The sequence below is a fragment of the Manis javanica genome, chromosome 14 (assembly GCF_040802235.1).
Source record: "Manis javanica isolate MJ-LG chromosome 14, MJ_LKY, whole genome shotgun sequence".
Lineage (NCBI taxonomy): Eukaryota > Metazoa > Chordata > Mammalia > Pholidota > Manidae > Manis > Manis javanica.
In genome coordinates, this window is record NC_133169.1 from 85,957,461 (window position 1) to 85,983,932 (window position 26,472).

At 39.0% G+C, this 26,472-nt stretch overlaps 1 protein-coding gene across 1 annotated transcript in view; it reads left to right on the forward strand.

The window, feature by feature from the left end:
- The window catches only part of CTNNA1 (catenin alpha 1), a 208,072-nt gene that overhangs the window by 163,944 nt on the left and 17,656 nt on the right, over positions 1–26,472 (forward strand). The window contains exon 10 of the mRNA XM_037016061.2: positions 10,987–11,079. Coding sequence (XP_036871956.1) covers positions 10,987–11,079 — 93 coding nt within the window. The remainder of the gene's footprint in view (positions 1–10,986; positions 11,080–26,472) is intronic.

A 26,472-nucleotide genomic window follows, 5' to 3' on the forward strand; every position in this document is an offset into this window, starting at 1 on the left:
AGGTACTCGGACTGCGTCTCCATTACCTTCTAGCCCTCATGCTTAACTACTACTTGCTCTGACCATACCCAAGATGTCACCAGCTCATGTCCTCTGCACTCTTTGGTCCTGCTGCCTGGCATGCTCTCTGCCCACTTCTCATCCTACAGGTTTCCGCTCACTTGTTACCTCTGCAGAGATTCTTCCCTGGATTCTTCATCTCCTCCATCATAGTACCCTCTGTCATTTTTTATCCTATCACCTGTTTTATATTCTCTATGATGTTTGTTCATTTTCTTAGTTGTCTGTTCCTCACCCCATACTCAATAGAATGTTAGTTCTTTAAGAACATCAGCCAACACAGTGCCTGCCTGGTGCTCACAACCTTTAGTTGAGTGAGTTTGCTTGTTCTCAACAGTAGTAAAAATTAGAGGTACTTAGATCTCAACATTCAGGTTCGCGGACCAGCATTTCCAAAGATTCCGATTCAGTGGTCTGAGGACTGTACCTTGAGAAATGCAAGGCTCCACATTGTTATGACTGAACATCATTGTTAGTGAGCTTTGTCTTCTGGAGTATTTCTAGTGTTTATACAAAAGAGCGTCATAACATATCATTCTGCATAGTGTGTACATGAGGAAATGAACTGTAAAATCTTTGGGAATGTGGATATGATGGGAACAGTTTGGGAGACTTTTTAAAGGTTAGATGATACTGATTTGAGAAGTATTTTCTTTTGTTAGAACAAAGGTTTCAAAAACCTGTACCAACTTACCTTCAGTTGAGGGGAAAAATTGTATTAGATTCTTACAACAGGTATTTATAGAGTTCCTGGTATGTCCCCAGTACTGTTCTAGGAATACAGTGGTGACTGAAATAAAAACCCCTATCTGTATGAAGATGACTTTGTACTAGGGAGAGACAATCAAAATAGACTCACATGATGTGTATACCTTACATAATATGGCATAAATGTCTCTGAGATGATGATATGTAAGAAAAGTTAACCATCTTATCAGTGTTTGAAATGGAAGCTGATCAAAAACTGTTATTTAAGTGGAATTTTAATATGTAACCAAAATAAAATTGGAGCAGATGTGTTAGCACTTGCTAACTTGTTTTTTGGAAGTCTTATTTATTGCTTTAATAGAAATACTTTCCCCCCAGACCAAATAAAATAGTATAAAAATGTCATGCTTTAATTTGAGGTGTTCAGTAAAGTTGCTTCAAATGTATTAATAGTTTCTGAGTAGTAGTAAGGATAATACTCACTTAGAAATGGAAGCCTTTCATGGTGCCTTCTTTGTATATCACATTATGGAAATACAAGGTTAGTTTTAAGAATAAAAAGCACATACTGACTCTAAATGTTTTATGAGCAGAAGCAATTTTCTCTAGACCCTCTGAGTGCCCGTGCAGAAGGTTGTGTGGTGCTGTCTGCCTGTTGGATCCTTATTAAAGGACTTTTGTAATTTTACTTGAAAAAGCTTATTTGTGTGCCGTGAGGTTTTCTTAATGCCTGGCTAGGTCCTCTGAGTGAATCACATGATGGTTGTCAGTGGAATCCAGAACCTCCCCACGTGGTATTGAAGCCCCTTTTCTTTTTATTTATTTATATATTTATTTACTTATTTATTTTTATTATTGTTATCATTAATCTACAATTACATGAAGAACATTATGTTTACTAGACTCCCCCCTTCACCAAGCCCCCCTCCACAAACCCCATTACAGTCACTGTCCATCACCGTAGTAAGATGCTGTAGACTCACTATTTGTCTTCTCTGTGTTGCACATCCCTCCCCATGCCCCCCCCCCCATATTATACATGATAATCGTAATACCCCCTTACTTTCCCCCCAGCCCCTTAGCCCTCCCTTCCCTCCCATTCTCCCCAGTCCCTTTCCCTTTGGTAACTGTTAGTCCATTCTTGGGTTCTGTGAGTCTGCTGCTGTTTTGTTCCTTCAGTTTTTCTTTGTTCTTATACTCCACATATGAGTGAAATCATTGGATACTTGTCTTTCTCCACTGGCTTATTTCACTGAGCATAATACCCTCTAGCTCCATCCATGTTGTTTCAAATGGTAGGATTTGTTTTCTTCTTATGGCTGAATAATATTCCATTGTGTATATGTACCACATCTTCTTTATCCATTCATCTACTGATGGACACTTAGGTTGTGAAGCCCCTTTTCTTAAAGTGAAGGATGAAACTCTATGTATCCTTCACATAGAGTTGTGTGTCCCCAAGGTCACTGAGTAAGAGACCAGGAGCTGAGGTCAGTATTGGCAATCTGGGTGACACTTCGCCCCATTTTCTTCTGTTCTGGAGTATAGCACTGAAGACCTCTCTTTTTGTTTATAAAAGCGCATGACTATGCTTCAGGGTAACAATACAGATTTTATACCTGACTTTTTCATATCAAGTTAATGATTCTTTATGTTGCTTTTCAATTTAAAGTGTTTTGAGGTGAAAAGTTTATTTTGTCAGAAATATTAACCTTTTTGTCAATGCAACACCTATGTGTCTTAATTGCTTCATTCTTTGCCCACCTCCTTTCACTGCAAGCAGCTTAATAGCTTCAGAGCAGTCATTTTCCCTTTTAATTCTGCATTTCTGAATCCTTTTTCAGTTTCATGAATTGAGGGTGAAGTATGGAAATACTTTTCATGAAATCTTGCCTGTATATATATCACTTGGTATCCTTTTCCCCTCAGCCCAAGACATTGTGTTAAAATAGGCCTCTTATTATAATGAACTTGCTACAATAAGATAGTATCTCTTTCATTGCCTTGTGAATTAAGAACCAAAAAGTCAATGTAACTGCTATACTTCAGAGCTGGATTATCATTGCTTACAGCGCTACCACAATGCTCCCCTCCACCCTAGTATTTCCTATTATCCAGGACTTCATAGGGTATGGATTTATTGGCTTGAAATGTGGACTTTTACTGCAAATTGAATGATCTGCCTTACAATTTTTGTTCAGTGGTGTCCTGATAATGTGCAGGAAAGTGGCCTTGAAGGCTCTGTAAGGAGCATTTGAATTAAACACTGACCTTATGTAATCTACCTGTGACATCTTGGGTATTTTCTCAGTGCCTCTGTATAACGCTGTGGACTGAACTTCTTGCAGATAGCAAATTAAATGAAGCCTCAGTTTCCTAGGATTGTAGGATGTCTGCATGAAAATGGTCAGGTATTCTTGGGGGGGAATGCTGACCTTGGATTCCAGAAGAATTTTCTAAGCATTGAGCTTGGTTTTCTCACATTTTTCAAAGATCTGTAAGGTCAGATGCATGAGGCTGTGTGAGACAGAAGTGTCTGGCGTGCACCATTTTAACACTTTATCCCCAAACAGCATTTTTGGCTGAATTTAACCACCTAGTCAAATTTTGGGATGGTCAAGTGAAGGCAGTAGCTGAACCCTGTTCTCAAGGAGCGTCAGGATTCTTTTCTCAGGGCACACTGGTAGTAGTGACTAAGGGAGCATGCTGCCCAACCTGGGCCCTGCTTCAGGGCAGTGCAGGCCCTCCTTTTCCCTCATCAGTGGAGCTGACAGACTAATGTCTAGCCTCACTGATAGATAATTCAGGTAGGTAGATAGAAATAGGGAACTTTTTAGGTGGTCCATGATACCAGGTGAAGGAAATGATTACTGTATCCTCTGGGTGGTGATCTGCAAATGAAAGCCTTTTAAACAATACCAGAGCCAAACTGTTTAAAATAGTTTGTAATGTTTTAGTAAATTCATTCTTTCTAATCCTATTATTAGAAATGCTTATAAAATATAACCTGTCTCTTCCTAAATTAGACTTGATGTGGCTTATTTTGAATAAAAACATAAAAAATAAGGTAAATGTAGAAAATTAGGATCTAGGAAAAGAATTTTAATTTATTAACATTTTTATTAATAACAACATTAATGATTATACTATTTCATTTAATTGTATATTTTACATAATTTACTAGTATTAATAATAATATTGCCTGAGTTTGGATTTTACACTGCACTTCCTGGTAGCAAGGAGGAAAGGGTGGAACACAATCTGTGTAGTTCTTATCTTCAGAATGGAGGAAGGATGACCATTTTTTCATGGGAAATAAACTTATCCTAAAAATAAAATGCAAAAAGAATCTTATGTGGGGCTTTTATATAAGGGGTAGCAAAGGATTAAATAGAGTTCTCAACATTGTAATACCTAATACAGCAACAAATTCCACATGGTTTTTTTCTTGTAAGTTCCCTTTAAAAAGGCAAAGTCATAACATGCCATTACCACTGCGTTAGGATCCATACAGCTGTGATCTGGTGAGAGGCTAAGCCAGCATGTGTCCTTTAGCCCCCATGTGACAGTACCGGGGGGACAGAGGGGCTGTGGGTCAGTCACATGCTTCCCTCTCATAGTCCCAGTAGAGCTTTCTCCTCTTTTTTAAAATAGTGTTCAACTTTATGTTTTAAGTGGATCTTGTGAAGAGCGTATCTTTAGTTACTGTTACCCAGTTTAGCAGGGTTTTTTTCCTGTTAGAGAGTTTAGTACATGTCCATTCATTACTGTTAATACACGTGGATTCATTTTTACCATTGCATTTTGTCCTTTCTCCTTAACCCTCTGCTTCCATCCCTCCTGCTCTATTTCTGACTCTCCATCCTCTTTGAATTGAGTCGTCCCCCCTCTTTCTGTTTTCTGCCCCCTCTTTTTGTTTGGAAGTTACTCTTATTAGTAGTAATTCTGTATATATTAGCAAATATGCATGTTTAACTCAGAGGCTGAAATAAACTAATAAGTTTTCATCCTTCTGAAACAATATAAATATTTAACTTCAGTCATTCTCAAACTTAAATATTACTGTTATATCCAGTGTTTGGTTCTTTTAAGTTTTAGTCCTGTAAGTTAGACACTATTGGAATTGCTTTCTTCACTTTTTCAGCTTTGCTTAAATTTCACCTGATGGCAAATTTTCATTGCTTCCCATTTCTCCTTGTATATTAAAACAACCTTCTGAGATTACTTGCCCTCTTCCTGAAGCATATTTGTTATAAACTCCTTGAGGTGGGAGAGGGAAAACCTGTCTAGAGTAATGCTCTTCGGTTGTTGTTGTTTTTGTCTTACTGTCTCATTGTTTCCTGATTCTCAAAAATAATTTTACTGGATGTATAGCCCTAGGATGTCTTTTCCCCCCTGCCTTCCAGTGATTTGAAGATGGTATTTGCCTGTCTCTGGTTTCCATTATTGCTTTTTAGAAGTCAACAGACTTACTGAGCTTTCTTTGTAGATAATTTGTATTGACTTTCTAGCTGTTTTAAAAGTCTTGTCTTTGTTGTTCTAAAGCTTTGCTGCAGCGTGTTAGGTTTTTGATTCCTTTTTATTTATCCTGCTTAGAAATTGTCTTCCAAATCTGAAATTCATATTTCTTCCACCTTGAAAATTTTTCATTCATTATCTCTTTCAGTATCACCTTCCCACCATTCTCTCTCTTTCCTTTTGAAATTCTTCTTAGTTGAATAGTAGACTTTTTCAGCTTACTTGCATATCTCTTAATTTCTTTCATGGTTTCCATATCATGAAAATTTCTTTTTTTTTTTAAAATAAATTCTTCAACTTAACTAAATAGGCTAGTAATTTTCTTTTCAGCCATGTTTAGTTGATATTTTAAATTTCTAGAAGTTGTTGAAGTTATTAATGTTCTCGAAGTTGGGTTATCTGTACTTTGTATACTTTATTTCTGCTACTATAAGAAACATTTTTAAATACTCCATTTTTGGTTTGAGTATCTGCCATAATTACAGATCCGGCTGTGCAGTTAGTTCTTTTCCTTACTTTTTCCCAGGGTGGCTTATTTCCTGCATTTTTTTTTTATTGTGAATTCACATTACTGGCATTTTGAAAATGAGAATTCTTTGAGACCTGGGTTCAGATTACCTTCCATTTGAGAAGATTTCCATTTATATTTGCTTCTGCCAGTTGTTTAGGAATACCAACCACTAACACCCGAATTTCTATGCCTAAACCCCATTGGACGACCAGCTTTTGGTTAGAACTGGGGGTAAGGAGGTCTTTGCTTCTACCTGAGTGAATGTTTAGAGCTTACACTGGCAAGTAGCCTACTACTTTCCTCTTGCTTAATCCTTTCAGTCACTAAAGATGTTGTCTTTTGGTTGTGCTCGCTTTATACAGAGTCTCTTACCTGAGATTCACCTTGTGAGGGCCCTGGTGTTGGCCAATTAAAACCCAAGTTCTGATCACAGAATGGTACACCCCCCGACCCCCAACCCCACATAAACACTCTTTTCAGTGCTTTGTGTACATCTCTGAATTTCTGCTTTCTCATTTCTAGCCTCCATATTCCCCTTAATTACTTACCTGGTTAGCTTGCCTTTTTTTTTTTAAACAGCATTATTAAGATCTAATTTATAGACCATAAAATTCATTCATTTTAAGTATACAATTTACAGAGCTAATACAACCATTACCACAATCTGGTTTGGAACTTTTCTTAATCATCCTTGCATTTTTCTTGTCTTGGTAAGATATCTTGTTCCTCCTAATAGGACAGTCAGCACCCTTCCTTGGAAATTGGAAAGATAGAGGCTTAACCTCTGTTCTATCACCATTTCCCCTGTGGGTTTAAGAGTAATTGTTAGAAACTTCTTGAGAGGTTCTGACATGTATATGATGTGCAGTTTGGACTTCTCACTTAATCTATGACAAGTTTGGAAAAGTTGAGTTACTGTTATTTTGGGCTTTTTGAGAGTTCAGACTCAACTGTTTTTTTTTGAGAGGGCATCTCTCATATTTATTAATCAAATGGTTGTTAACAACAATAAAATTCTGTAGAGGGGGGTCAATGCTCAATGCACAATCATTAATCCATCTCAAGCCTAGTTCTCGTCAGTCTCCAATCTTCTGAAGCATAACGAACAAGTTCTTACATAGTGAACGAATTCTTACATAGTGAATAAGTTCTTACATGGTGAACAGTACAAGGGCATTCATCACAGAAACTTTCGGTTCTGATCACACATTATGAACTATAAACAATCAGGTCAAATATGAATATTCGTTTGATTTTTATACTTGATTTATATGTGGATCCCACATTTCTCCCTTTATTATTATTATTATTTTTATTTTTAATAAACTGCTGAAGTGGTAGGTAGATGCAGGATAAAGGTAGAAAACATAGTTTAGTGTTGTAAGAGAGCAATTGTAGATGATTACGTGTGTGCCTGTAGACTGTGTGCTAATCCGAGCTAGACAAGGGCAATAAAACATCCATGGATGCAGAAGCTTTCTCTCAACACAGGAGGGGGTGAGGTTCTAAGCAGACTCAACTGTTTTAAAGAGGAAAACTCAGATGGTAGCTTGACTCAAGTGATGACAAGTGATGGAGGTTTTGAGCTTCAACCTAACCTGATGGCCTGCTGCTTGGGCCCGGTATCACTACTTGAACTAAAAGCTCCTGTTTCCACCGTGTTTTCCTTACTTGTTTGACTCCCACAAAATGGGTATAGGCTGCTAGGAGAGTAGGTCATTAATTACCCAGAACAAAAGGAAATCTTTCCTTGTCTTCCTGCAGAGGTTCCTGTGTATGGGGCAGTGGAGCAGTTACTAAGGGCAATGGGAAACAACTTGTGTTTGACTTAAATAGATTTTAACACATGTACAGTAGAGGGAAAACTGTCATAATGGGATATTTTTCTACCACAGAACTTCCTAAGTTTCTAAGTAAAGTAAATCTAGTGTGAAGTGTAAAGGTAGAGCTTTCTTAAATGTCTGAAAAGTTGCCTTTTCTGTTGTTGACAGATGTCATGTGTTCATCTGACACAGCCTGGCTGTGACAAGCTTTTCCTCTGTAGCAGATTGTTACTGGGCTACTGCTGAAACCAGCAAAAACCCAGGGATGTTTTTTTATCAGGGAGCTGAAAGTTCTCTAAAATGTTCTGCTCTTCTGCAAGGTCCAAACTTATACCTGTTTGGCAGAAATAGTGCAGCAAAGGCCTTCATGAATTCAAAGCTGATGGTCATAGTGTCTGCCTTAGCCCACCTCTTGGATTAGCAGGAATACAAGATACTAAAATTGTTAATACACAAGTTACTGTGGTAGCAAAGATATAATCATTTATTCCCAGAACAAATCTAGAGATACAATTTATCACTCTACAAGTCTCTGCTCTGCAAGGTTCTCTGGATGTTAACTGTTTCAAGTGTTTTAAATCCAAACTTCAGAATCTTCTTTGGTCTCAGCATTAACTGCTAGCCCAGATTTCTGGCGTCCCAGAAGGAGACATTTAGGAAGTGTACCCCCACCCCCACTTTCACTGTAGTGGAGCCTGGCACTAGTATATGAGGTTAGCTTCTTGGAGAGCTGTGGTCAAGATGTTGCATTTACACATTCGTCATTGTGAGAAGTCAGTAGCTCCGTCCCTGGAGGGTGAATCGAAGCTCATTCATCCGGAGAAGACCGTCAGTGGCAGGCAGGCGCCCACTTCCTCCTCCCAGGCCAGCATGGTGGCCTCCTGAGAAAGCAGTGTATGTACACCATTACTGCTTCAACAGTACATCAAGATATGTTTTAAAGTAAAGAATAAGCCTTCCATAACCTTTGTTTTGTTAGGATTTATATCAGGAAATAGGACAGAAGGTTAATAGAAGTCAGCCATTCGGCCTCAGCCACACACACTGCTCTCTAGTAGATGATAACTTTTTGCAAATTCATAAAATTGGGAGGCTATAATATGAAAGAAAATTGTACTAGTAGTGACCCAATAGAGCAGAAGGCAGAAACATAGTGACAGATCTTCCCAAATCCAACATAGCTGGCCTCCCTAATGGTAGGGTGGGCAGGGCTATTGGTATTATGCTCACCTCCCCAGGGATCTCTGTTAGTCCCCAAACTGCTACTTTAGTAATCATCCTCAGATTTTGTATTTGTTTTTCAAAATGCCTTCTCAAGGAAATGAAGCATAGTGGTTGTAGTATCGTGAATGTGTCTAATTTAAGCTTCTTCAGTGTAGTATAAAACGTATATATGAGGGATGACTTTTTTTTTGACTTTATATTCAAATTATTCAGCCATAAGAAGAAAACAAATGGTACCATTTTCAACAACATGGATGGAGCTAGAGGGTATTACGCTCAGTGAAAAAAGCCAGGTGGAGAAAAGACACGTTCCAAACGATTTCACTCACCTGTGGAGTATAAGAACAAAGCAAAAACTGAAGGAACAAAACAGCAGCAGACTCACAGAACCCAAGAATGGACTACTAGTTACCAAAGGGGAAGGGGTTGGGGTGGGTGAATAGGAAAGGAGGGAGAAGGGGATTAAGGGGCATTATGATTAGCACACATAATATAGGGGGGCACGGGGAAGGCAGGATAGCACAGAAGACTAGTAGTGATTGTAGCATCTTACTATGCTGATGGACAGTGACTGTTGGGGGGTATGTGGTGGGAACTTGACAATAGAGGGGAATGTAGTAACCACATTGTTGCTCATGTGAAACTTGAGCATAAGATTATATATCAATGATACCTTAATAAAAAAAAGTTTTATATTCTACAAAATGTAGCTTATTAGTTCATATTTTGCAGTAATTCTTAAACAGAAATCTACAGTCAATTCCATAGATATCATCATGAAGAGAAGTGTCTGTTTGTCCAGGTCTACTTGACATCAGAAAGTGGGATTACAGTCTTCAGGGAGTATAAATGTGCTTCTTTATGTGATTTTGGAGGCCTCTGAATATTAAAGATCTGACTTGATTTTCAGTTTTCTTACATTTTATGTTTAAATCGTGTGTTAGTTCTTTTGTCTCTCCTTGTGATTAGGCATTGCAGGATTCTGGTGGTTAGCAGTCTTACAGAAGCTGGTAATCCCTAACTGTAACACTGCAAACAACAGCCATAATAGTATGTAATTTTTCTTGTGCCTTTATGTGCTTACGTTGGGTGGAGGAGTGAAAATCAAAGGTTATTGCCATTGCCCTTGTTTACTCTGGCATTTAAATTCTCAGAAAGTACCTCTGATATTCAACTGCCTACACCTCTATCATTCATAACTCAATTTGCAACTGGGGAAGGATGTGTCTCAGCACCGTGTATTCATTTGGTATGTGGTACTGCTAATGGAATTTTCAAGCGTATTCATTTACAAACATGGATAAGTGATCACATCCCTAGCAGTCCCCAAAGAGCTACATTTTCAGCACAACTAGGGCTTCAGCAGAGGATGTATGACGCCACTTGGAAAGATAGTTTCTGTCTGCATGAGCAGTATCACTGAGACAGTTGGCTGGGAGGGTAAAGATTTTAGTTCAAATGAAGCAGCATTATTCAGAAAGAGTCCAGTTGTCGGTGCTTTGGAGAGCCCATCTGAAGGATGGTTTTGCCTTTAACTGTGGGATGTCATCCTTGTTTCTTTTCCATTTTGAGTGAGGATGGACTTAGATCCATCTTGGTGGTGTCAATGCTGGTTTTTTATTTGACAAATAGCCTGTGTTCAAATAAAACAGATCTTGGCTTAAAGTAAGCATCCACTTACCTGTCAAATAAGAACAGCAACTTAGAATTTCCATTTCCTTTCTTCAGGAACAACTGCAATGTACACTTTTATTTGAGGATACCAACAGTTCTTTCCTGGTGCCCTTAGTTCCTTAGCTTTCCCCACAGTACTGCCCACCAGGAGAACCTTTTTCTGAAGTTACTGCTCTCGGGCTGGTTAGGAGCCCCTGTAAAGGCTATGAGTTGCAGACCCTAGGGTCTTCCGGATTTCTGTCACCAGCTTCAGTGGAACCTGTCTTATAAGAAGGCATAATTTCCTTAACATGGAGCTAAAAAACTTATCTTCATGGCATGTAATCAGTCAGTGAGAGGTAAAATAACATTGGTACTTTTGACATTTATTCTGGAAAGGTCACAGTGGGGGTTGGCATATGTTTGTTTTTTCTTGCAGTCAAAAGAGAAAAGTCTTCAAAAATCTTTTTATGATGTTCCTCCTCCTAGGTTGCCAACTTGGCCTGTTCCATCTCAAATAATGAAGAAGGTGTAAAGCTTGTTCGAATGTCTGCGAGCCAGCTAGAGGCCCTCTGCCCCCAGGTAAAGTACCACCGAATTGGATTTTGGTTAGGGTGGCAAGCGGTTTATTTTCTTACTTATGTTTTTAGAATTTTGGATGGGGTCTTAGAGACAAAACATTGATCCAGATTTCACTTAGCTTGAAAAACTTAAACTTAAGAGTCATTTCCTCAGGGTTATGTGTGTTATTCTCCCTTGCCCTTCATTAAAAATGTGTAGAGCCCTCCACTGCTGGCACACGGAGGGTGGGCAGTGACCACACTGTACTGTCTGCTGCCTCCTTGAGAGAGGGCCATCTGCAACACTGGGCAGTCCTGGAATACAGCAGTTACCCTGCAGGCCTAAAGCAGTTAACTACCTGCCTATGCGCCATCGTGAAGCCTGGTGTTTGGGTCTCTGTTTTGGAGGGAACAAGATTCAAAAGCTAGAACCCCTTCTTTGTGAAGTCCTAAAGCAGCCTTATGGTACAGGTATTAATAAGGCAGTTCAGCCAGCTACTGAAGTGAAAGCTTGAGAACCTTTCCGCATTTATAGTGGCATATTGGGAGACTGGCTAGGGTAAGTGCCTGGGAGTCTAGAAAGACTGAAGTACGAGGAAGAACGCAGTGTTGTTAAGTGTGCATGTGTTGCCTGCCTTTGTGAGGGAATCTGGACCCGTCTGTGTGGCTGGAAGCTCCTTGCTGGTCACAGGGGTTTCTGAGCCGTATAAATGCTGTCTCGATGGAATAGGCTGCCCTCTGATTTTCCCAAGTAAGGAATGCTCCTGGGCACACCCTGAAGATTTACCTTTACCTCTCTGAATGTCCGGCCAGATGGCAGTTGCAACAAATAAAAGGGGAATAAAGCAGAGGAACTGACTAAAACGATGGCAGTCACAGGAGTGAAGTTTCTAGTTATCTCCACAACCACTTATAAAATATACCGTGACCAGTAATTTGGCTCTTTGATATAAATTGCAAGATAGGTGACCAGAATAAGTAAAGCCCGGTTATATAATCTGGTACACAGGTTAGGTGGGGCGTTTGTTCTCATTCTGAACCATGTGATTAGTTTGCCGGTGAGAATTGCCTTGTCTAAATACTAGTGTGATGGGCCAGTTGCCCACATTATGTGATGGCCCAGCTTTAATCAGTCGTGAGATCTGCTAGTGATTGGTGGCTGTACAGAATAACAACCACAGTGGATGGGATTACCTCCAGAACATTCAAGGATGACCAAGTTGTATCAAATTTAGAGTAGATTTCTAAAAATTTGGTGTTCTTTCCTCAGATTTGCCATTTTACCCTATCAACGCTTTGTTTTTAATGTCTTTGATTCTCCATTTGGTTTTGAAATTCTAGAAAAGTACAGTGCTTTTACATGTTGGTTGAAACAGATAGTAACATACACTGACCACACCTACCAAGAGTATTTATATATGTGATCTTAAAGCCTAGGGGGGAAAAACCACAGGGAGAGTCTAATAGGCCCTAAAGAGAATCGTGGTGTGCACCGATCATATGTGGCTGGGCCACGGCGCACATGTTTGAGTTTGCCTTCAGCAAGCAGCATCTGTCTGTCTCATTTGTAGTTTTATTTCTCCTCCCGAACAGGCCTCGGGAAGTGAGCTTTGACAGTGTCCACACCACGCTCAGCAGTGACTGTTCTCCCAGGTTCTCACCTAGGCTCATTCCTGCCCCTGCTCACAAACAGGGTGGCAGGTTCGGTGGCAGCCGGAGTACATCAGGCATTTGCAGGCATGCGTGGCAAACTGGGCGTTATGCACCGTTTCTAAATGAGGCACCTGTGGCTTCACTCCAGCCCATCACTGCTAGATCCTTCCATAATTTCTAAGAGAAGTTAGCAGTTCAGTTTTTTCTGTCAAGTCTCAAATTTAAATGATTGGTGTAACCAAGGTACAGTTTTGAAATTCTTTCAAGAAGATAAGCCAGGCTCTCCTCGGAGCTGCAGCTGGCCTACCCTGGCTGGCCCATGTGTTCTATGCTCAGAGGACCTCTCTTTACTCTTACTCTGAGGCTCCTGTCAGCGTCTGTCCACAGAATGGAGTCTGTTAGGTTTTTCCAGGCTATTTTGGTGCCTCACAACCTTTCTGAGGGGAGAGATGACAGATGGAACCTCTAAAGAAGTTTTCTACCCCATTTTTCAGTTCACCCAATAGCAGATTAACTTTTATAAATGGAAAATTCTGTTATAAAGTACTAATTTTTCAACAAGTAAGTGACTGTACCTTCAAATACTTGAGATATTAAAGTTGAATTAAGAAGGAAGTAAGCTGAAAGTAACTATTTTGTTACTTGGGGAAAAAAGCCCCACATTCTTGGTGATTTGCTGCTGTTAACCATGAGTGAGAAGGGATGTAAGTCAGCTCTGTCCCTATATGGCCTCCTCCTCGGAGGTGGCACTGTCTCATTCTGTTCATCAGAAAAGGGACCCGCTCCGTCTGAGCAGAGGGCCCCAGCCTCACACACTTACAAAGGGGAAAACCAAACTGTTTGGGGGAAGACCTGAATCTGTACCCCATATATCCCTGACATTGTCTTGTTTGTGGATGTTCCCACATCTTAGTCCATGTTAGCTGCTTCAGATATTTCAGTTTTTCAACTCGTTTGGTGCTGGCCCAGGAGTAAAGGAAAAAGAAAAAGGAAACCCAGCCAACAGCAGGTTTATGACAGTTAAGTCTTTAAAATTGAAGGAGGGCACTTTGGAGATGATCTCACTTAATATTTTATTTTTCTTAGTTCATTTCTGAGAATGAGCATTGTACTTTTAAATTAATACAAATTTGGCATCTTTATAATTTCATATAGCCTGGTTTAATGCATGGCCTTTCTTGGAAATCTATACAAGGGTGAATTACATATTGAAGCCACTACTTATCTACATTTCTCTTTCCTTTTTGTACTTCTCACTAACTAAATTGGGAAATAACTTAGGAAATTGTCAATTCTTTCTCCCTCCTTAGATTTATCTTCCAGATCGCTGCTGCTTCCATTGTGCTTGTGGGAATACTGATCATTTTCGTGGTTAACCCAGACAGGCCTGGCCTGTAGGTGGTGAGAAAGTATGTAGCTCTTAACGAGCAGCCAAGACCTACCAGCCAGGGCAGCCTGCCTCCTCAGCTGTCTCTCATCTCTCACTTCACAATCGGAAGACCATCTGCCTTTGACTCACCTCTCTTTTCCACTTCTGATCTTCTCTAACCTTTCCTACAAAGCAGTTTTGTAGAAATGGTCAAAGGAGATGCTTCTGACTAAAAGTTTCTCCCAGCATTTTCTGTATCTCCCTTCCTGTCCACCCCCTCTGATGGGTGGGCAGATAGCAAGCCCCCCAGAGGTAGCGCAGTCTCCTTGGGAGGCTCGCATGTTGGTATTGGTCTCTTTTCTTTTCTTAAAATCTGGTTTCCGTATCATAGAAGTTGGAAAGCTTTTCCGTCTCCTTCCTAGAAAAGTGTGTAATTGGTATTAGTCCTTTAAATGTTTGGGAGAATTTACCGATAAAGCCATCTGGACTGGAGAGTTCTTTGTGGGAAAGTTTTTAACAATGAATTTAAATTCTTTAATAGAAATCAGGAATTTAGCTGTTTATTCTTTAGTGAGCTTTGGTAATTTGTAGTTCAGCAGTTGCTACTCTATTGTCTTCCTTCTACTTGCTTTGGGTTTAATTTGCCCTTCTTTTTCAAGTTTCTAAAGTTAGAACCTTTTGGATCATTGATTTGAGACCTTCTTTTCCAGCATAACACTTAAACATTTAATGATACAAATTTCTCTCAAAGCACTGCATTAGCTTCTCCCACAAATGTTGGTGTGTGTGTTAAGTAGCATGGTTGGGATGGTTGAGAGAGACCTCACAGAGAAAGTGACGCATTAACAGAGACCTAAAGATGACGGAGCAAACCGTGGGGGGTGTCTGAGGAGAGAGAACTCTAGGCAGAGGGAATAACGAATGCAGAGGCTTTGAGGAAGGCTGTCATGTCTAACAGGAGTTTGGGTGGTGTAGGGACATGCTAATAAGACTTTTGTCTTTTTGCGCTGAGTGGCATGGGAAGCCAGTGAAGGTTTTTGAATAATGGATTGACATGATCTAATTTAGGTTTTTAACGAGGTCTCTCTGACTTCTGTGAGGAAGGACAGAAGCAGAGAAAACCCTCAGGCAACTGTGATAGGCAGAATAAACCACACATCACACCCCTTCCATGTCCATTTCCTAATTCCTAAAACCTGTGAGTATTTCTTTGAGAGAAATTAATTTACGAGACAAAAGGGAGTTTGCAGAGGTGAATACATTAAGGTTCTTCAGATGGTTAGATTATCCTAGATTATCCAGATGGGGCCTTTCCTTATGTGAGGGAGGTAGGGGAGTCAGAGGCCAAGAAGGGGATGTGATAGAAGCAGGAGTTGGAGTGCTGTGACCCCAAAGCCGTGGAGTGCAGGCAGCCTCTGGAGTGGGAAAAGCCGAGGACTGGATTCTCTCCTAGAGTCTCTAAAATAAATAGTTGTGTGCTGGCACTTTGATTTCAGCTCTGTAAGACCCATTTTAGACTTTGACCTCCAGAGCTGCAAGGTAATATATTTGTGTTGTTTTAATCATGACAGTGTTTGTGGTAATGTTACAGCAGCAAAAGGAAACCAAAACAGAGGTGCTGATACTAATTCTGGCAAGAGTACCATGGTTGTTGTGAGCACTGGCTAGAGTCTGGATGTATTTTGAAGGTAGGATTTACTGAAAGATTAGATGTGAATTGGAGGGGAAAGAGAAGAGGGAAAATTTCAGGGTTCTGAGCCCAATTAGCTGCAGGGCTGGAGTTGTCATTTATTTTGACAGGAAAAAGTGGTTTGGGGGAAGAGCTAAGGAGCTCAGTTTTGGACATGTTAATTTTGTGGTACCTATTAGACTTGTAAGATACAAAGTCAAGTTCAGGGAACAGGTTCAGACAAGATGTACAAATGTGATATTCGTTAGCACATACATAGTGCTTAAAGCATGAACCTGGGTGAGGTCCCCAGTGCAGTGAGTGTACCTGAATTACAAGGTCTGGAAACTAAAACTGGGGTTCTCTACCATTTAAGAGTTTGGGCAAAGGAGACTTTGAAGACTTAATAACTTTGAAGGGTTATTAAGACCAGAAGAACACCAGAAGCCGATTCTTGGAAGGCAAGGAGGAAAAAGTGTTTCTAGGAAGAGTGATTATTCATGTCAGTGGTTGTAGACTGTGAAGTGAAAATTAATCCTTGGATTGAGCAACAAACACAGAGTTACAAGTGACCTTGGACGAAAGAAATGTAGGAGGGAGAGGCTTGGCTGGAGTTGGTTCAAGAAGGGAAAAGGGCATGGAGTGTGTATCAAGTTCACAGCTCAGTCAAGTTTTACATAAGGATTATGGAGACACTGGGTCGTAAAGATTTTACGGAGATGTGAAATAATTGCTCTTCTAGAATCTAGTCTTGACAGGAAGAGACTGGCCTGAGGAAGTGTAGTTGCCTTGCTCTCCCCAGCCCTGAGTTCACTGCAGGATTTGAGAAATGAAAAATTTTAAAGTGAGACCCATTCAGCATGGTTGGGGGCAGGAAATCATAAGTTTTATTTTGGACATGTTTATTTTGAAATAACTGAGACATCTGAGTGAAGCTGTTGGGTATATAGCTGGCTGTGAGTTGGGGGCTAGCATGAGTGGTCTAGGTAAGAGATGTGGGAAGAGTTGGCAGATGGGTGGTATGTGAAATCCTGAAGCTCGGTGAAATGGCTCACAGGTGGGAGGAGTGTGGAACGAGGAGAGAAGGAGCAGAGGATTGAACCTCGAGGAGCTCTAACATTAGAGGAAGAAAAGACAGCAAAAGAGACAGAGAAGAAGTAGCCAGAATGGTGGAGAGAAAACAGAATACTTGACAAAATCTAACATCCAGACCTGACAGAAACAGTTTGTCAACTGGGAAGAGAAGAGAATTTCTCAGCCTGATAACATCATACTTAATGGTGAAAAGGCTGAGTACTTTTTCCTCTACGTTCAGAAAGGATGTCCTATTCAACATGGTACTGGAGGTTTTAGAAGTTGTCATTCGTGTTGGTAAGTGCCTAGTTTTGGACTCTGCAAATTTAGTGAACAAAAATATTAACTTATATGAATTTGCATATCTCTGAGAGAATAAACTTTTCCTGCTCTTTGTTTCCTAGTCATGTGTAGTTCACCTTTGATAAGCCATGCGTGTCTTTCCCTAATTTTTTACTGGTATTTTGATGTTCTCCTTACTGATTTACCTAGCACTGTGTTAACCCATCTTTCATGTATACTTACATACACAAATAACATAGTCATATTTATAAATTGACTTCCTCCCATTGTTATTTGGAAATAAAGAAGAGTTTTCTAAGACAAATATTATTTCTGTTTGTGTTCAGTAAAAGCATAATATATTCTTCTAGTCTTGTTACTGTTAATTTAACATTGTCAAGAAACAATCTTAGCACACAAACAGAAGTTTGAAGTGAGAGGCTGTAACTTTTTCTCCAAATAGCCCATCAAATGTAAAAATAATGTACCATTCCTCACTAATATGAGATGTCTCTTTTATCTTTGAATTCTGCTCTGTGATAAGGTCTGTTTTCAGATAATTCTGTTCTGATTACTTTAGCTTTACATTATATTTTAACCCTCTCTCTTCATTGTACTTGCTCTTTATCCCCAAGATTTTTTGGCTGTTCTCAGCTACTTACTGTTCCAGATTAATTTGTGAATAGTTGGTCAGTGTTTCTACCCCTAAACATGGGATGTTTATTTCTTTTTTTTTTTTTAAGGTATCATTGATACACACTCTTATGAAGGTTTCACATGAAAAACAAATGTGGTTACTACATTCACCCATATCATCAAGTCTCCCCATACCTCATTGAAGTCACTGTCCATCAGTGTAGTAAGATGCTACAGAGCCACTACTTGTCTTCTTTGTGATACACTGTCTTCCCCATGACCCCCCCCCCCACCATGTGTACTAACCATGATACCCTCATTCCCCTTCCCTCTCCCTCCCCACCCAACCTCCCCTACCCCTACCCTTTGGTAACCGCTAGCCCCTTCTTGGAGTCTGTGAATCTGCTGCTGTTTTGTTCCTTCAGTTTTGGTTCATTGTTATACTCTACAAATGAGGGAGATCATTTGGTAGCTGTCTTTCTCCTCCTGGCTTATTTCACTAAACATAATACCTTCCAGCTCCATCCATGTTGTTGCAAATAGTAGGAATTGTTTTCTTAGGGCTGAATAGTATTCCGTTGTATATTATGTACCGCTTCTTCTTTATTCATTCATCTATTGATGGACGCTTAAGTTGCTTCCATATCTTGGCTATTGTAAATAGTGCTGTGATAAACATAGGGGTGCGTATGTCTTTTTTGAATCTGAGACCTTGTTTTCTTTGGGTAAATTCCTAGGAGTTGAATGCCTGGGTCAAATGGTATTTCTATTTTTAGTTTTTTGAGGAACCTCCATATTGCTTTCCAGAATGACTGAACCAATTTATGTTCCCACCAGCAGTGTAGGAGGGTTACCCTTTCTCTGCATCCTTGCCAGCATTTGATGTTCCTAGTCTTTTCTATGTTAGCCATCCTAACTGGTGTGAGATGATATCTCGTGATTTTAATTTGTATTTCCCTGATAATTAGCAATGTGGAGGATCTTTTCATGTCCCTGTTGGCCATCTGAATTTCTTCTTTGGAGAATTGTCTGTTCATATCCTTTGCCCGTTTTTTAATAGGGTTATTTGCTTTTTGGGTGTTGAGGCATGTGAGTTCTTTATATATTTTGGATGTTAACTCCTTGTTGGATATGTTGTTTACAAATATATTCTCCCACACTGTAGGATGCCTTTTTGTTCTGCTGATGGTGTCCTTTGCTGTACAGAAGCTTATTAGCTTGATGTAGTCCATTTGTTCATTTTTGCTTTTGTTTCCCTTGCCTGAGGAGATGCATTCAGGTAAAAGTTGCTCATGTTTATATTCAAGAGATTTTTGCCTATTTTTTCTTCTAAGAGTTTTATGGTTTCCTGACTTACATGCAGGTCTTTGATCCATTTCGAGTTTACTTTTGTGTATTGGGTTAGACAATAATCCAGTTTAATTCTCTTACATGTAGCTGTCCAGTTTTGCCAACACCAGTTGTTAAAAGATGCTATCATTTCCCCATTATATCTAATTGACCATATATGCTTGGGTTTATATCTGGGCTCTCTATTCTGTTCCATGGATCTATGGTTCTGTTCTTGTGCCAGTACCAAATTATCTTTATTACTGTGGCTTTGTAGTAGAGCTTAAAGTCAGGGAGTGCAATCCCCCCAGCTTTGTTCTTCCTTCTCAGGATTCCTTTGGCTATTTGGGGTCTTTTGTGGTTCCATATGAATTTTAGAACTATTTGCTCTAGTTCGTTGAAGAATGCTTTTGGTATTTTGATAGGGATTGCATTGAATCTGTAGATTGCTTTAGGCAGGATGGCCATTTTGGCAATATTAATTCTTCCTATCCATGAGCATGGGGTGTATTTCCATCTATTGGTATCTTCTCTAATTTCTCTCATTAGTATCTTGTAGTTTTCAGACTATAGGTCTTTCACTTCCTTGGTTAGGTTTATTCCTAGGTATTTTATTCTTTTTGATGCAATTGTGAATGTAATTGTTTTCCTGACTTCTCTTTTTGCTAGTTCATCATTAGTGTATAGGAACACAAAAGATTTCTGTGTACTTGATTTTGTGTCCTGCAACTTTGCAAATTCAGTTATTAGTTCTAGTAGTTCTGGAGTGGATTAAGGTTTTCTGTGTACAATATCACGTCATCTGCAAACAATGACAGTTTTAACTTCTTCCTTACTAATCTGGATGCCTTTTATTTCTTTTGTGTTGTCTGATTGCCATGGCTAGGACCTCCAGAACTATGTTGAATGAAAGTGGGGAGAGTGGGCATCCTTGTCTTGTTCCCAGTCTTAAAGGAAAAGCTTTCAGCTTCTCACTGTTAAGTATGATGTTGGCTGTGGGCTTGTCATATGTGGCCTTTATTATGTTGACGTACTTGCCCTCTATACCCATTTTGTTGAGAATTTTTATTATGAATGGATGTCGAATTTTGCTGAATGTTTTTTCAGTGTCTATGGAGATGATCATGTAGTTTTTGTCCTTTTTGTTGATGTGGTGTGTGATGTTGATGGATTTTTGAATATTGAACCATCTTTGCATTCCTGGAATAAATCCTACTTGGTCATGGTGTATGATCTTTTTCGTGTATTTTTAAAATTTGATTTGCTAATATTTTGTTGAGTATTTTTCCATCTATGTTCATCAGGGATATTGGTCTGTAATTTTCTTTTTTTGTGGTATCTTTGCCTGGTTTTGGTATTAGAGTGATGCTGGCTTCATAGACCACTTTTTGGAAAGCTTTAGGAAGGATGGGTGTTAGGTCTTCACTAAATGTTTGATAAAATTCAGCAGTGAAGCTGTCTGGTCCAGGTTATTTGTTCTTAGGTAGTTTGTGATTACCAGTTAAATTTCGTTGCTGGTAACTGGTCTGTTCAGATTTTCTGTTTCTTCCTGGGTTAGCCTTGGAAGGTTGTATTTTTCTTGAAAATTGTTCATTTCTTCTAGGTTATCCAGTTTGTTAGCATATAATTTTTCATAGTGTTCTCTAAGAAATCATTGTATTTCTGTGGTGTCCATGATTTTTCCTTTCTCATTCCTGATTCTGTTTATGTGTGTAGACTCTTTTTCTTGATAAGTCTGGCGAGGGGTTTATCTATTTTGATTTTTTTCTCGAAGAACCAGCTCCTGCTTTCATTGATTCTTTCTACTTCCCTCTTAGAAATGCCTTCACTGCATCCCACAGGTTTTTGGGCTGTTGAGTTGTTTTCATTTGTCTCTGTATATTGCCTGATCTGTTTTTATTTGGTCATTGATCCATTGATTATTTAAGACCATGTTGTTAAGCTTCCATGTGTTTGTGGGCTTTTTTGGTTTCTTTGCATAATTTACTTCTAGTTTCATACCTCTGTGGTCCGGGAAGCTAGTTTGTACAATTTCAATCCTTCTGAATTTACTGAGGCTTTTTTTGTGGCCTAGTGTATGATTTGCTCTTGAAAATGTTCCTTGTGCACTTGAGAAGGATGTGTATCCTGCTGCTTTTGGGTGGAGTGTTCTGCAAATGCCAGTTAGGTCCATCTGTTCTAACATGTTGTTCAGTGCCTCCGCCTCCTTATATTCTGTCTATTTGACCTGTCCTTTGGAGTGAATGGAGTGTTGAAGTCTCCTAAAACAAATGCATTGCATTCTATTTCCCCCTTTAATTCTGTTGGTATTTGTTTCACATATGTAGGTGCTTCTGTGTTGGGTGCATAGATATTTGTAATGATTATATCCTCTTGTTGGAATGACCCCTTTATCATTATGTAATGTTCTTCTTTGTCTCTTGTTACTCTTTGTTTTGAAGTCTATTTTGCCTGATACAAGTACTGCAACTCCTGTTTTTTTTCTCCCTATTAGTTGCATGAAATATCTTTTTCCTTCCCTTCACATTTAGTCTGTGTATGTCTTTGTGTTGGAAGTGAGTCTCTTGTAGGCAGCATATAGATGGGTATCTTTTTGTTTGTTTGTTTCCAGTTTATTGTTAGTTGTACAGTCATATAAAACCTTAAGTTATAGGTTTTTTACCTGGCTACCACAACAATACAGATAACATACCCATAAGACTGCCAACATAAATAAACTAAAGTAAGGCTGATCCTTTGAAAAGATAGATAGATGGCTCTCTTTTTTTTATACATAAAGTGTGACTGTGTGTCTTTTGATTGGTGTATTCAGATGATTTACATTTAGGGTGATTATAGGTATGTACTTACTGCCATTGCAGGCTTTAGATTCTTCGTTACCAAAAGTTCAGTGGTAACTTCCTTACTATCTAACAGTTTAATTTAACTCATTTATTTAGTATACCATTACAAACACATGCTATTATTTAGTATACCATTACAAACACATGCTAAAGTTTTTTTTTTTCTCCTTTTTTTTCCTCCTCCATTCTTTGTATATTAGGTATCGTATTCTATACTCTTTGTCTATCCCTTGACTGACTTTGGGGGTAGTTGATTTGATTTTGCATTTGCTTAGTAATTGATTCATCTACTTTCTTTACTGTTGTTTTATTTCCTTTCGTGACAGCTGTTTAACCTTGGAAACACTTCCATCTAGAGCAGTCCCTCCAAAATATACCGTAGAGATGCTTTGTGGGAGCTTCATTCTCTCAACTTTTGCTTATCTGGAAATTGTTTAATCCCTCCTTCAAATTTAAATGATAATCTTGCCAGGTAGAGTATTCTTCGTTAGATGCCCTTCTGCTTCATGGCATTAAATATCATGCCACATCCTTTTGGCCTGTAAGGTTTCTGTTCAGAAATCTGATGATTGCCTGATGGGTTTTCCTTTTTATTTGATCATTTTTCTCTCTTCCACTGCTTTTAATACTCTGTCCTTGTCTTTGATCTCTGCCATTTTAATTATTATATGTCTTGTTATTGTCTTTCTTGGGTTCCTTGTGTTAATCTGTGAACCTCCATGACCTGAGAGACTGTCTCCTTCCCCATACTGATTTCAGCAATTACCTCCTCATAGACATTTTCTATCCCTTTTTCTCTTTTCTTCTTCTGGTACCCCTGTAATGTGAATATTGTTCCATTTGGATTGGTCACACAGTTCTCTCAATATTCTTTTATTCCTAGAGATCCTTTTTTCTCTGTGTGCCTCAACTTCTTTTTATTTCTGTTCTCTAGTTTCTATTTCATTTGCTGTGTCCTCTTCTTCATCTAATCTGCTTTTAAATCACTCCATTGTGTGTTTCATTTCAGATACTGTATTATTCAAAGTTTCTGTCTTCTTAAATTCCTCCCTGAGGTCTTGAATATTTTACTGTAGCTCCTTGAGCATGTTTATGATTTTTATTTTGAAATCTCTTTCAGGAAGATTGATTAGTTCAGTTTCACTTGGTCCTCTTTCTGGAGTTTGTAGGTTTTTGGTTTGAACCAGGTTCCTTTGATGTTTCATATTTGTAAGTGGCGCCCTCTAGTGCCCAGAAGCTCTACTCTCTGGAGCTGCTCAGTCCCTGGAGTGATGGCTGGGATCGCAGGCAAGTGGTACTGGTTCCTGAAGGGAGGAGAAAGGTCTTTCCTGCTTCCCGGCTACAGTGCCTACCTCCCCTGCCAGGGCCAATGGGCTGAGAGCACAGGGAAGAGTCAGTATGCTTTGATTTTGTAGCCACCGTAGGTTGGGCTGCCCTGTATCTGGTCTGGCTTAATGTCGGGGGCTGCCATTTTGCAAGCTGGTGCCAGCCGAGAGGAAGGTGCAGCAGGCTGTGTATCATGGTCGGGGACCTCGGAGCTACATAGCTAGCCAGGGGGATGGAGCGCCTGAAACTCCTGATATTTATTTCCCAACCTGCTGGGCAGACTGTGACCTGACCTGACAATTTTGTCCACCTGTCCTTTCTCCTGAGCAGTAAGCTCTGTGCAATCCTTGCCCCTTTTGCAGCCCTCTCACTGTTAGGAAATCTCTCAGACTGCCTCCCTTTCTTTTGTCCCAGAGCAGCCAGTTGTGGATACCTGTTTTCTACAAGTGGCTGGAATCTCAGTCTCTGCAAGTATTCTGCCTATCTTAGTTTTCCAACCCCACTGATCTCCAGAGCATCATGTAATGTAGGTTGGTGCTCCCAGAGCAGATCTCCAGGGCTGGCTGTTCAGCAGTCCTAGGCTTCCACCCCTTCCCCTCTCCATTTTTCTTCCTCCCTCTGGTGAGTTGGCATGGGGGAAGGACTTGGGTCCGTCTGGATCATGGCTTTGGTACTTTACCCTTTTACTTGAGGTGTGCTGTTTTCCCCAGGTGTAGGCAGTCTGCTGCAGCCTTCTTTCCTGTTGCTCTTTCAGGATTAGATGTGTTTGCTATATTTTCATATTGTATGTGGTTTTGGGAAGAGGTTTCTGTCTCACCTCTCATACCGCCATGTTTAAGCCTCTCTCCATGATATTTCTTTTTCTTTGGGTATTGTTAAATGCTGCAGAGAAGTTTAGTCACTTTTTGTTACTTCAGTCCTTTAGGTTTATTTACAGATTTAATTCCACATGGGATCTTTAATTGCTTTCATGAAGATGTGACACTTCCCTCATTTTATATTCTAATTTTTACGTAGCCTGTGATTTTGATATATTTATATTGTCTCTAGCTACCTCAAGAACTCATACTAATTCAAAGAGTTTTTTTAGTTGATTTACTTCAATTTTCTAGATAAACAAAGATCATCTGCAGTGAAAAGTAATTTTGGTGTTCTCTTCCTAACAGATTTTTCTTTTATTTCCATGGCTAGAAAGACTGTTATATTATTATTTAACTAATTATAATAATAGCTATTCTGATCAGTATCTTGATTATTAAGATAAATGATTAGAGTTTCCCCACTATGTATCATATTGGATGATTACTTCAAGTAGTATGTTAAATATCTTTCTATTTCTAACTTATCAAGAGTCATCAGAAGTAATTCATCAGTTGTCTTTTGTTAAACACTTTTGTACTGAAAATGAGAAAGTTAAACTTAGATGAGGAGCCTTTCCTCCATTTTACTCTATAAGATATATTACAGAACAAAGAGAGCAGTTTTAATGGAAAATTATCTTAGTCAAAACATGTAATTAGTTCCCTGTCCGTGTTTACTTGGCTTTCTTAGTAAACGTTTCTTCAGCCAAATACCCCTATAAGGTCTAGCTCTACTCTGATTCATTAATGCATTAGTGAGTTAGTGAGCGAATTAATGAAGAGTTGTCCACAATGGTGAACCACCAGTGGGAAATGAATGGCAAGAAGAAAAAAGGAAAAGGGCAAACCTTGAAGTGGTGGAAATAGAGGATACCACAGTATAATACATGAGAAAGATGGGCTCTCTCTTCTTCCAAATAATTTTTTTATCCAATATGCTTTTGAAAGTAGTGGGCAATTAATTAGTAACTGAGATGGCCTTGTGCCTTGTGCTTATGAATCTATAATTGCTTACGAGGGATGAAGAACAGTTGCACCAGTGTAGTGGGTCTGATGCTTCTCCAGTTTGTTAATCACAGTCTTTGGGGGCTAAGTTGATAACATCATTATTGGGAATTACCCACATCACTTGAAGGCATGTAATTCTAATTTTAAAAGAGTCCCACACTCCTACCCTCAGGTTTACATGGCCAGATGCCTCTATGATAACAGTTTTTCTGCCTCATCCATATCTCTATTCTATCAACACCAGCTTCCTCTTGTTTTTGCTTCCCTTCCAGATTACATTATTATAAACATAACTCATTTCTAATAATCCATAAGCACCCCATGTGCCTAGAAATCTTATTAATCATTCTCTGAGTTCATTTTCATAATGTTTTCATTGTTTACTCATTCAACAAACACATCAAAGGAGTTGAGTAAACATTCTCTAAAGAATATATACTAATGGTCAATAAGCAAATGAAAAGCTGTACAACATCATGAGCCATCAGGGAAATGCAAGTCAAAACCACATGATACTACCACTTCCCACCCACTAGAATGGATATAATTTTTTTTTTTTAATGTTGGTGACGATGTGAGGAAACTGGAATATACATGCTGGTAGGAATGTAAAATGGTGCAGGTGCTTTGGAAAACAGTTTGACAGTTCTCAAAAAGTTAAACATAAAGTTAACCATATAACCCAGTAATTCCACTCCTAATTTTATGCCCCAGAATAATGAAAACAGAGAAGCATATATATGAATGTTCACAGCAGCATTATTCATAATGGCTAAAAAGTGGAAACAACACCAGTGTCCACAAACTGATCAGCAGATAAATGAAATGTGGTACATCCATACAGTGACACATTATTTGTCTATAAAAAGGAATGAAATACTAATACATTCATCAGTGTGGAGGAACCTTGAAAACATTAAGTGAAAGAAGCTAGTTACAAAAATCCACATAATGTGATTGTGTATATATGAAATATCCGGAATAGGCAAATCCATTAAAGACAAAGTTAAGTTAGTGATTGCCTGGAGATTGGGTTAAGGGATGTTGAACGAAATGGGGAGTGACTGCTCATGGATGGACAAGGGGTTTATTTCTGGGGTGATGGAAATGTTTTAAAAATGACTGTAGTGATGGTTGCACAATTGTGAATGTACTAAACACAGAATTATGTACATTTTAAGTGAGTGAATTGTTTGGTATATAAATTACATTTCAATAAAGCTGTTCTTTTAAAAGAAATTGCTTTTTAAACCTATCAAGTTTTACACTTTATGCCTCAGAAAAAATGCTCAGAATTGGAAAAAATTTTATTTTTCAGAAATGTATTTTGATAGTGTACTGAGAACCTGAAATGTCAAATGTTAGT